At 39.4% G+C, this 13,265-nt stretch overlaps 1 protein-coding gene across 1 annotated transcript in view; it reads left to right on the forward strand.

Moving 5' to 3' along the window:
- Nucleotides 1-13,265, forward strand: part of COL19A1 (collagen type XIX alpha 1 chain) — a 294,498-nt gene that overhangs the window by 68,459 nt on the left and 212,774 nt on the right. The window contains exons 9-10 of the mRNA XM_054722351.1: nt 8,848-8,892; nt 12,263-12,307. Of these exons, the coding sequence (XP_054578326.1) occupies nt 8,848-8,892; nt 12,263-12,307 (90 nt within the window). The remainder of the gene's footprint in view (nt 1-8,847; nt 8,893-12,262; nt 12,308-13,265) is intronic.

Consider the following 13,265-nt stretch of genomic DNA (forward strand, 5'->3'; position numbering starts at 1 on the left):
CACACACACACACACACACACACACACACACACAAAACTTCCAGAGGTAAAAAGGCATATACATTAAGGGCACTTAAGAGGTATATCTGAGAACATGAAGAGAGAGTTGCCAAGTGCTTGTCTTAAAAATAGTCAGGCTCACTGTCCTCATTACGAGGTGCATTGTATGATGGTGGTTTTTTTTTTTTTTCACCATAAACTCTGAAGGCCTCAGTCTTTGCAGGTGAGTGAGACTGAATTGGGCAGATCCATTGTTCCCTGTCTGTTTATTTCTTTTCTGTTGGAAAATGAAATGACTGTGATCTTTGAATCTTGATTTTCTCTTAAAAAGACATTTTATGAGAAGACTACAGCTTCTAGAAATAAAGGCAGATGGTTTGCAGTTTATGAAAGCGCATACAAGACCCGTAGCTGCTGTGAATTATAATGAACTCCACGACAGCCCTGGTCCAGATGTAGCATTAATGCCTCAGAGACTCAGAAACTTAGAGATGTTTATTGAAAAAAAAACCACACAAAAAACTAGAGAATTTTAAAAACTCATTTGGCTGTCTCTCTCTATTATATCATTTCACCCAATTTCCCATTGAAATTCAGAAATACAATTAATTTCATTGTCCTTTCCAAGATAAAAAAGAAAGTTGAAGTACTTATTTATATGTGACAACCTAACTTTATTGTAACATTGAGCTGTTTCCTTCCTATGAGATTGTCAAGGTTGAAAAACAAGTATGAGCTCCATGTTAGAGAAAATGCCAGTTAAATAGAGAATCATCTGTATATTTCTGTCTTTCAGAAAATTCTGAAACGAATGAAGGTATAGTCAATTCTGCACAAAAGATTGAACTTTTTTATTGTACCAATAATCATAGGAGAAAATGACCACAAAGAAAACAGTTTTGTTAAGGGACTTGTTAGCTTTACTTACTATAGTCACAAGAATGATAGCTTGGATTAACAGTGAAAAATTACTGCCTTTACATGGAGTAGGTCTCATTTAATTGTCTTATCTGTGGGTAGTATATTGATACAATAGAGCACTAAAATAAGCAGAAACATGAGAAGGACAGAGGTAATAGAAGGACAGGAAAAAGAAACAGAAACCTGCTCACTCTGCAGTTGATTTCATTTCTTAATGGTTTCTTATTCCTTTCTAATGCCTTCCACTCGCACCCCAAGTGGAGCAGTTGGCAGAGAGCACAACAGATGGATGACAAGCTCAACACATGCAGTGGATCTGGCACCCAGGCCCTTGACTTCTATTTGCTAAACAGTTAGCCGGATTTCAAGAACCTAGGCTGCTAATGCTTCTGTTTGGTTGAATGCACGATGAGAATCGAGCACATAAATAGTAAAACATTTCCATAAAAAGATATCACACACTCTGTTTCTCTGCACAGATTAGCAGCTAATTGTTTTATTCTTGGTGTTGATTGCTGAACTACAGTGAATTTAAAGGTAACTGGTATTTTATAGACATAGAAAATTTCAGATATTAGAGTTTCCTTAAAACAGCCTTTTGCCAGCCAAGTCAGGGACTGGAATTGTAGGTAGACGATTTGAGGGGGTGATCACAGACAATTCACTGTGTCTTCGCAGATGACTAAATTCGAAGCTCAAGACAAATTGCATCTTTTTCATGAAGTCTCCCTGGTCACCAGGCAGATTTAACAACCCTTTCACTCAGCTCACATAGTACTTCATTTACATTACCAATAGAGTTTGTGTCACTGTCCCCAGGATGAACTCCCAAAGAACAAGGACTTGGTATCGCTTTCACCCCTGGAACCCCAACACCTGGCCCAACATATAGCACCTGATTGGTTCCGGACAAATATTTGTTATGTTGTTCAGAAATAGAGGATGATTGTTAGAAAACCCTCCTGGGAGGGTATTGGAAAAAGCCCAGATGGCAGCGATGCCTCTGTGCAAGCCTTCTGTATTTTCTACAAAAGCATACTTCGAGGAAATAGGAGGGCAGGAGACCCTCTTACCTACCTAGCAAAGCTTACAGACACTGCGTCCTAGAATGAAATAGAAGTGTGTATAGCTCCGGAACCTGCTTCCCATTTTCTCTTGGAGGAACTATGCTCTCTCTTCTCTCTCAAGCATAAATGTGCAAGTTATCTTGCTCTTTCCTTTTCCCCAAACTTGGTTTGAAAATCTCCTGTCTCTGACAACAGTGTAAGGAATGTTATTTCTCCATATCTTAACAACCATTTACTTCAGAGCTAAAGATAATTAACCAATGACTTTAGTGCATTTAAGCTCCAGTAGAAGTAATTGATATGAAGTAGAGAAGTAGAACTATAAATTACTCATCACGAGGAATACTTTGGACAGGAAATAGTTGCAGTTACCGGTATCTCACTTTCCTCAGTTAGGAGCTAACCAGTGACACTGTCCTTCTCTTTATATCTTAAATCATCTTTCACTTGTTACAATACTTAATTCAGATGTCAATTTCTATACTTCGGTTTCCCTAGTACCTTTGTGAAGTTTCAACTTTACTTAAAAACTGTCTCACAACTAGTCTCACAACAAAGTGAAGAGCCCAAACACTTGTTCTTGACAGATTCACTTTAAGAAAAGCACCACAATTACACACAAGCCCAGGTATTGTGAAGGGCTCTACAGCAATGGCCAAGGCTCAATTCCCTGACTTGAAATGTTTACCTCTCTAAACAACTTCAATTTTTTTACATTGAAATAAGTTAGTATAATTTGTATTCAATTCATTTGATAAAAGATTATAAAACATTTGTCTTTGAAAGGAAAACTTAATGGTTGTAGTTGACTATAACTTTCATATTACATATGCAAGTTAGCATTAAAAAAGCAAGTTGTATTAATAGAGACAGTATAGTACCCAGAACAGTGTGTGTGTGTGTGTGTGTGTGTGTGTGTGTGTGTGTGTGTGTGTAACAGTCCTGCTCTCTATTATGAGTATGAGGGACCATTTCTGGAATGATACACTGAATTCTGAGTGCCACATTTAATTTTTTATATGTTTTTTATTGATTTTTTTAAGAGAGGAAGGGAGAGAGAAACGTAATTGATCGGCTGCCTCCTGCACACCTGCTACTGGGGATTGAACTTACAACCCTGGCATGTGCCCTGACCAGGAATTGAACCCATGACCTCTTGGTTGCTGGGTCAGTGCTCAATCACTGAGCCACACCTTCTGGGCCTGAGTGCCACATTTTAAAAGACATATTGGCTAACCAGTGTTTACCTAGAAAATAGTGACGATAATATTAAGGGAATCCAAACTATCATTTGATCAATGACTGGTTTACTGAGCAGAAGGCTTTACAGGGAACAAAGAGATGTTCTGTACAAGACCCATAAGATGTTTCTTTCTGTGTGAAATAAGACTAATGGGCAGAAATCTGGGAAAGTTCATTTGGGTTCAGAAAACATTGTTTCAGTATCCTCACCTAGAATTCTTTTGTTTGTTCTTGACAATGCAATTTAAACAGCAAAAGTGCCTGACTTTAATCAACTTTCAGTAGATTCAGTATCTCAACAGATTCTTTGGTGAAAGTGGTTAATATAAATGTATGAATTTGTACTTGTTCCTATAATTAACAACACCCATCCAACTTGTTTTCTAGTTATGTGCATCTGCATATACTTGTGTACACACACATGCATATACACTTAGGTCAGTAGATTTTGAAATAGTAGATGTTGAATTCAACTGCTACTTACTAACTTTCCATGTTCACCTTACTATGATTAAGACAGGCATTGACCATACATTCTTTGGTGGGCTGGTGTCCCCTTCTTTGAAATGACCCATAAGAATAAGTAATAATAGAGTCTCATTCATTTTATGAGTAAGAATGTTTTAAATTTTTCTTATTCTGAGCATTAATGTGATAATACATCTCCATGTGTTAGCTGCATTAAAGGTCCAACATATATAAATAATTTTTAAAAGTTTGAAGTTTAAAACCTTATGCAGTATATGTATTTTTTAACTTGAAAATATATTTCTTGGAATGAAATACCAGAAAATAGAAGAAAAAATACTTCTTGAAATAAGGACTCAGATTGATGAGATATTTGGGTGAAAAAAAGGGAGGTATATATTCTATTTCCTGAAATCTTTGAGTTCCAACAATTTAAGAACCACATAAAAATTCAATTTCCTAAGATTACATCCTGAATAAAGCAGAACTATAGTTAGAAATGTAGAGGTCAAGTTAATACACAAAACCAAAATCAGATTTATTTTAGCCACTTTTTTTATTGTTTTTTTTTTTTATGCCAGAATTTTGGCATGCTACTTCAGATGTTTCTTCCAGCTACTGCACTCAACATTCAATTTAAGTAAATTTTCTCTAAATAAATATGAATTAGTGGGAAAATATTGATATATTTCTAAGTGTACACTAAATTCATACAGAAGATTATGTTCCCAAAAAACAAGATTTAAATGAAATAATAGGTTAAATTAATTTTTAAATATGGAAACAGTGTTATAATAGGATCTCAGACTTTTTAATCTAAGGCTGAATGCCTAACTATTTAAAGGAAAAAATAAAACATAGTATGTGTTTTAGTATATAACTTTTTATTTTCTGGGCTTAGATTTAGTTATTAGCAAATTTTTGTTTACTTACTTTATCTTTCTTTGCTTGGTCTCATTGGTACTAGGTTTGCAAACCATAGCCCTGGGGAGTGTGATTCCTTATTAAGTGCCCTTTAGACAACATGCATTTCCTGCATAATAAGAAAAGACATTAATTCCAATGTTAAGTGATTCAGGAAAACTATCTTTTATGGCTAGCTGTGATTGCTTCAGGGACATGGGCAGTGATGAAAAGGAAGTAAAAATAAAATACTTCAATCAGTTTTTCAGAAAGCCATCAGCTGGCCCTAAATTACACCTAATTTTTTTCCAAAATCTTCTCAAAGAAGCTACTTTCTTCTTTTTTTTTCTTTTTCTTTTCTTCTTTTTTGCATTCAACACTTTTCTGGTATTAATTTCAGGTGAACAGCACCCAAAGAGGTTACTTCGAATTCTGGAAAGGGTGCTCTTGATTGTTCCATGAAGCTGAAGACATGCTATGTGTTACAGTAATAACATGGCACAATGCTATCAGCAGCAGTGTTAGAATTTGCCCCACTTTGTATTGCTCAGACTCATTCATTTGCCTATCTGTAGCTTGACTTTGTGACAAGAAAGGTACACCGCCCTTTGATGGAAAACCCATAGCAGAAAACAAATGCCTCAGTAACAAGTTTTGAAACTTATGGTTGCTCCGGTAAACATTGATTGTCATTTTCTTTCAATAATGGGCTAAAACATTGATTGGAAGCTAAAGGAAAAGCTTCGTATTTCTTTCTTGCTCTGAGACTGGGAGGAAGGAGGGAAAACTAGAGTTCAGGAAAAACAGCTAACGTCTGCCCATCCAGTCATTGTCAACAGGCATTTATCGGATAGATGGAATTAAATTTGGCCCCAAATTGCATGGGGTACTGGTGCTTTGAAATTGCACTTCAGAATGAGCATGAAGAGGGGCTCATTCTGTTGACATAAATTAGGTTTCAAATAAAGTCGAGGCAGAAACATCATTGTCCAGTAATCTGTTAAACAAAATTTTGTTCTCAAAGACTATTTTCTTCTTTAGTTTTTAGGCTACTTAATAAATCTCTCTTTTTTGGACAGAAAATAACAAAAGATTTAAAATGATTACAGAAGATTCTAGTAGGACATCTCTGCTAATTTCAAGAAAAATCAGTAAGGCCCTGGCTAGTGTAGCTCAGTTGGTTGGAGTGATATCCCATACACCAAAAGGTTTCAGGTTCAAGTCCTAGTCAGGGGACATACCTAGGTTGTGGGTTCAATCTCTGGTCTGGGTGCATATGGGAGGTGGCTGATGGATGTTTTTCTCTCACATGGATGATCTCTCTCTCTCTCTCTCTCTCTCCTTCTCTCTCTCTCTCTCTCTCTCTCTCTCTCAAAATCAATGAGAAAATAAAAGAAAATCAGTAAGGAGAAAAGACCAAAGTTTCTGAATACCCATGTTGCAAACTTTAAACTTCAAAAATCTATCTAAACTATCTCAAAACCTTCCACATGTTGTGACATGTGAAACCGACTCATTTCTTATGAGAGTAAATGGCCCCAAGTGTTCATTGGGTTATCTTGGCGTTTAGAGTTATGTTTACAAGACAAATGTCTAGTCAAGAAAGAGCCAAAACCAAGTAACACTCTCCATAGGAAAACACATTTTAATTCAAACAAAAAAGAAAAAAATTTTAAAAATATATTTTTATGGATTTCAGAGAGAAAGAGAGAGGGCAAGAGAGATAGAAACACTAGGGAGAATTATTGATCGGCTGCCTCCTGCTGGGAATTGAGCCGGAAACCTGGGCATGTGCCCTTGACTAAAATTTAACTCAGAACCCTTCAGTCTGCAGGCCAACGCTCTAAGCAAAACCAGCTAGGGCCAACTGTAGCTGGTTAAAAACAACCCTAGCTGGTAGCTGGTGTCTATTAAAAAACATGCTTTATATCACAGTTTTAGAGAGTTTTGGTACCCAATTATCAGGTCTGGGTGTAACCCTAACCTGACATATGTCAGAAGTGGGACTTTAGGTGTGAGTACTCAAAGCATATGGTACATAGGAGTGTGCTGTGAGCAAAGAAAAAGAGGAGATACTGTCACTACTTTTTTTTTTTTTCTCCAGAAAGTATTTTTGGCAGAGTATACTGTATCAGTGTCCGTTACTGGATTACATGCCATATCTTATTATCATGTGTAACTTGTAATATGATATAAAACATTATATTGGACCAACAGATAAAAATAATTCTGCTCTTTATGGACAAGTGGACATATTTCTCTGATGAGTAACAGATGCTTAATTTCTATAGACTGTTCCCTGGCATCACAAACTTAATGTGCTCTTACTATTTCTTGACCAAGTGAAATTGGAAGTTCCTAATATATTGTGTGATCCCTGAAGTCTAGAAGTCCAACAAAAATTTTAATCATACAAATATGTTTATTACACAGATTAAGCACATTATATTTTACTAGAGGCCCAATGCACGAAATTCGTGTAAGAGTAGGCCTTCCTTCCCCCAGCTGTTGGCACCAGCTTCCCTCTGGTACCTGGGACCCAGTCTTCCCTCCAGCCGCCAGGAGGCACCCGGGACCCAGCCTTCCCTCACAGCCCCAGATTGGTCCAGAAGGTCGTCCAGCCTAATTAGCTTTTATTATTATAGACTAGTAGCCCTGCGCAGGAATCTGTGCACCAGTACCTTGCTGCTGCCCTCCAGTAGCTCTCCGCCCGCTGCCCCGCCCTCCTGTAGTTCCCTCTGCCCCACCCACCCTCCCCCATAGCTTGCTTCCCTGCCCCCTCCTGTAGCTCTCTGCCACCCGCTTGTAGCTCGCTGCCCCTCCCTCTTGCTGATCTGTGATCCGGTTGTTATGCGGTCGGTCGTTATGCTTCACGGCGTAACGACCAATTGCATATTATATTTTTATTATATAGGATTGTTACTCCAACAGTTAATTACATTAGCAACAAAGTTTTGCCTTTAGTGTTTAGTATATACTGTGGAACACTTAGATAATTTAACCTGATATTTTTTTTAAAAGCCTTAGTCTTTAAAGTAATATGTGTATCTGTATATAGTAGTACACCTCTGGTGCAAAGGATTGAAACTTTCCAAAATGAATTAATTAATGAGAGTAAAGACCTCTTTAGATTTAGAAAAAATATGCTATTGCTATTTTAAAGTTTTAAGATGTAATATTTTTCTTCATATATTCGAATTTTATTTAAGGAATTCTAAGAAATGATATTTAAATGCTTAAAAAACTGTTGCCTTATAAATTCATTATACATGTTTGCTAGAAATATGACAGGTCAGTGGAATTGTTCATTTATTTTGAGCTGTCTGAACCTGAAACTCAGGAGCCAAAGTCAATTCCTATTAGCAACTAAATTCCTAAGCTTCTATCAAGAACATGTGGATCCTCCCAGGAGTACCTCCTTCTAGCTGGTGTACTATTTACAAGCCAGACTCAGAGAGATGATCCATGAATTCCAGTAATGGAAACTGATAGGCATCTGCTGGAAACCTTTTTACCCAAGACAGGGGCAAGATGAATGGAAGGAATGAAAAGTTCTCCCAAGTAATTGTTTCAAGTAAAATGACATTGGATATGAATTCAAAATTGATCCAAAGGCAATCAACAGATAAGCAAGATATATGTTTATATGCACAAGATAGATAGATAGATTCAGATTTTAGGCAAGAGATCACTTATAAGCCAGAATTAAATCTTTCCCATGAGAGAGTGTAGGGTGGTGATTAGGTGCACAAAGCTGAAGTGTATGGGTTCAAATCTCAGTTCTAGCTCCTGTTGATTGTGTAATCATCTATAATATGTGGTCGTAATAATAGTATCTACCTGATAGGTTTGTTGTAAGAACAGTGTCTAGCCCTTAGGCAGTCTATGTCAGACTTTAATATTATGCCTAGAAGTTTGAAAGAGAGAAAATGAAATAAGGGATACTGAATAGTATATGGGAAAACATGGGCTACAGAGTCAGAAAACTCAGTTCAAATCTCGGCTAATGCTACCAGTTGTAACTGAACCTCTCAGAGCCCCCATTTTCCTATTTTTAAAAATAAAGTACTGATCCTGGATTTGTGAGGTAAGGGATAGAAGGAAAGCCCCTGCAGGCGACTGACATTCAGAACTAGGCTACCTTTCCTTGTAGCATTAGAGCTAGCTATTAAAGGCTGCAAAAAGTTCTATACTCATTTGTTTTGTTTTTATAGCTAATAGCATTTATTCTGTGTACTTCCTTTAGGGTGAAAATGGTTTCCATGGAGCTCCAGGCTTACCTGGTCAAAAGGTAAAGAGTTTTGTTTTGCTTTTTTAATATGTATTCATTGATTTTTAGAGAAAGAGGACTAGAGAGGAAGAGAGAGAGAGAGAGAGAGAGAGAGAGAGAGAGAGAGAGAGAGAGAGAGAAACATCAATGATGAGAGAGATTCATGGATTGGCTGCCTCCTGCATGCCCCCCACTGGGAATCGATCCCACCACCCGGGCATGTGCCCTGACCAGGAATCGAACCTTGACCTTTTGGTTCATAGGTTGATGCTCAAGCACTGAGCCCCACCGGCCAGCAAGATAAAGAGTTTTTGAGTATTGCATATAAGTTGAGAATGTTAACAGCCTGAACACTGAATTTGTATATAATATAGTGAAGATTCAGAAAATGTATTTGATGAAGCTGAATTCCCTGAGAGACTTTCAGAAAGCCACTAACTAATCTTTCTGAAGACAACCCACTAACCCATCTCTCCGAAGAGAACCCATGGAAGCTGTCCCTTCTCAAGGGACCAGTGCACTAGGAGAGACTTAATCAGAGAGTTTTAGCAACAGGCTTCTCCAGAGACTGCTACAGTGGTGCTCTCCAGGGGCCCTAGGAATGTACACAGCAGTTTTCACTGCTATTTGACAGAATCTAAAATGAAGAATGGAACAGTGTTTATCGCCTTCGACTGTGTTTGGTTATATTTTTATTTATCTTCCTTTTTGTATACCCCTTATTGAGCTAAACATAATCATTACAATGACAAATTATTAAATACTGCAAAGATGCTGCACCTAATCTCTTAAAAATATCTTTCATTCAAAATGATAAGTACATAATAAGTAAGGATGTGTGCATTGGTGAGCCTTCTTCTTTCTGTGCCCAGTATCTTCCTCTTAACCAAGGTGAACCTCATTTTTACCCCTTCCCTGTCCAAGAGCTTCTTTCTGTTGGGAAGGAGTATGCTTGTGTGTAATCAGCATGATTGGAAACACAAAGGCTGGTCTATTCCAGTTTCCTGGAGGGACTGGGAGCCACTTCAGGAGGGGCCAGCTGTCACACCACCCAGATGACCCTACCACAGGGAGAGCATTACAGATGCAATAGTAGATGCCCACCAAAGCCACGCATAGCATTTCTATGCTCTGGGGGAGTTTTACAGGTTTTAGAAGTTACTATTACATCTAGGTTTTTCTCTGTGGCTAAAAGTTACCATTCAAAAACACTTATAGTTACAGTTTTTGAAAAATCTTCCTTTACTTGGCTTGATAAAGATGATAAGATTGAGCTGGCAGCGATGAAATAGCAAGCTTCTGAATTTCTTCACAGCAATCCTAGACAAAACCCATTGCTGCAGCATGTGCTGCCTCTGCAAGTCAAGTTACAAGCCAAGGGATGTGCAGATTTATCTGCTGGGAAATAGTTTTGGACTTTCCAGCAGCTGTTTGTGGTGGCTGCATCATGCTGTCATTGGGGCTGATGTACGGGGGGAGGAGGCGGGTGTTTCGCAGCTTCAATGTCAGCTTGAATTAACAGATCAAGTTAAAGTCTATGTTTTAGGAAAAATGGTGGAAAAAAAGGTAGACCATGAATTCAGTGGCAGATATACCCAAATACTATTTTCTTCCCTGATACCTTTTTTGAGGGTAGATGAAGCAGAAATAGTTATTTAATCTTATGTGTGTACATATGCACATGTACTTATATTTTACTATAAATATAAGTACATGTGCATGAAATTTGGTCCGATGCATGAAATTTGTGCAAAGGGGCTCAGCTCTCACAGCCCTGGCTGCCTCGTGGCTCCCTGCACCCCCCCCCCCTGCCCTGTGGCCCTGCTGCCCCGCCCACTGGTCATTCCCAAAGGTGATTTTGTTGTCTGTCTAATTAGCATATTAGCTCTTTATTATATAGAACTAGAGGCCCAGTGTATGATTGAATCATGCATGTGTAGGGTCCCCTACATGCTTTCGCTTTTCGCGGTGGAGCTGGGTGCCTGTCCGCTGGTGCACCGGGCCTTTCAGAAGCCTCCGGCTCGGCGGAGGCTTCTGAAAGGCCTGGTGCCAGAGCAGACAGGCACCCAGCTCCCCCATTTTTGATGGTCCGCGGCCGCTGAGGGGGGCTGCCGCGGACACCTGGCTACCCTGCCGTTGAGAGGCACAGCTGGGTGTCCGCGGCAGGCCCCCTCAGCGGCCACAGATCTGGCTATTGAGAGGCACAGGGGTCAGGAGTCCCGCCCCCTGCGCCTCTCAACAGCAGGGTAGCCCCCCTCAGTGGCAGTGGATCCGTGCCTCTCAATGGCCGGATAGGCCACCCCGAGTCCCGCCTCCCAGCCTCCCGCCGCCCAATTGTGGGCGTAGCGGAGTGATGGTAATTTACATGTTACTCTATTATTAGATAGGATTATACATATTAGATATATATTTTACACAAAGAGAATCTATATATAGTAAAAAGCTGGCATTCCTTTTTAAACATGAATTTTAATTATATTAAGTGTTACTCTATTATAGCGTTGCAGGAAAAAATACTGGAGCTAAGAATCCCTTTATCCCTTTCCTTGGTGAACTCAGGAAATGTTTGCTGAGAGCTTCTTTTGGCCAGATAGAAGCTGAGGAAAGAAATTAACCCAATATTCAAGCAATCTTTTTTTTTTTTTTTGGAGGGGTGCATATGACTTACTTGCTGGCTATGTTGTCATGCCTGTCTGACATATATTTAGTGTTCAATAAAACATTTGTTAAATGTATGAATAAAACATCAATAATGTAAATATCAGTGCAGAAATAAGTGGGAAAGTAAGTTTGTCAGGTCAAAGAGGGTTTAGTTGAAGAACAGGGGACTTATGCCTTTTAGAATAAATGTCGTGATTGAGAGCCATTCCCCCTCCTGTGACGGAGAGGCAGGAGATCTGGGTGATGAAGAGCATGATGCTAGTATCAGATCCAGAGCCAGAACTCTGGGGTTCAAACCTGAACTTGTTATCATACAACTCTCACTGGAACAGCAGTCATAGAAGTCAGCTTGAGAAGGATGTTTCCATTAGATCTAGTGAAATAAATGGTAACAATAAGGACTAACTTAGTCTGTTTAGGGCATATGTTGATGCATTCAATTCACAAAACTATGAGAAAGGTACTATATATGGAGAAATTAAGTTTTATGGAGATTAAATTTCATTGGAAGTAGTGAAGCTGTAGCTCATACCCTAGAAAATTATTCCTTCAGTAATTAGGAATATTTAAATTGTATGTAACTTAGTATTGGTTAGAGCTTACATATTAGAAATAGTCTTTATAATTATTGTTTTTTTAATGTTAGAAATGCTGTAATAATTAGTATAATAATTATATGTGTTAAAACTAGTTTTCCTATTATTATACACATTGTGTTTCTCTTCTATAGGGAGAACAAGGTGTTGAAGGCAGCAAAGGAGAAATTGGTGAAAAGGTAAATATCTCCCTTGACATACACATTTATAAAGATAAATTGTGTACTTGAAAATACTTTCAAGTGGAATATCTAACTTGTTTTGTGCTTTCATAAGCAATTCAATAATTTTATAGAAATGATTTAAAATATTTGTTTCAAGTAAGGTAGACTTCATATATTGATGTTTGTCAGGAATATTTCTAAACATGTTTAGATGATCATTATATCTAGACATTATTAGTTGAATACATTCCATAAATATATAAATGATTTAGACAGTTATTAAGCACTAGAGGCCTGGTGCATGAATTCGTGTACGGGTGGGGTCCCTCGGCCTGGCCGGCAATCGGGGCCAATAGGGGTCGACCAGCGGTGGGGAGGGACTGCAGGAGGTTGGCTAGCCATGGGAGGTTGGCTGTGGGAGCGCACTAACCACATTGAGCATCTGCCCCCTGGTGGTCAGTGCACATCATAGCGACCGGTCATTCAGTCAACCAATTGTAAAGGTCACTTAGGCTTTTATATATATACTAGAGGCCCGGTGCATGAAATTCATGCATGGGGAGGGGTCCTCTCAGCCCAGCCTGCACCCCTCTCCAATCCAGGACCCCTCGGGGGAAGTCTGACTGCCAGTTTAGGCCCAATCCCTAGGATCGAGCTTAAACCACCAGTCGGACATTCTTCTCACAATCTGGGACCACTGGCTCCTAACTGCTCACCTGCCTGCCTGCCTGATCGCCCCTAACTATCCCCCCCCACACTGGCCTGGTCACCCCTAACTGCCCCCCCTGCCAGCCTGGTTGCCCCTTACCCCCCCCCCCCCCCGCCGGCCTGGTTGCCCCCAACTGCCCCCTGCCAGCCTGGTCATTCCTCACTGCCCCCCCCCACTCCCACCAGCCTGGTCGCCCCATGCAGCCTGCTGCTCAGTCATTTGGTCGGCCCTCACTAACCCCCTGCCGGCCTAGTCGCCCCACAC

This window comes from Eptesicus fuscus, chromosome 10, assembly GCF_027574615.1.
Source record: "Eptesicus fuscus isolate TK198812 chromosome 10, DD_ASM_mEF_20220401, whole genome shotgun sequence".
Lineage (NCBI taxonomy): Eukaryota > Metazoa > Chordata > Mammalia > Chiroptera > Vespertilionidae > Eptesicus > Eptesicus fuscus.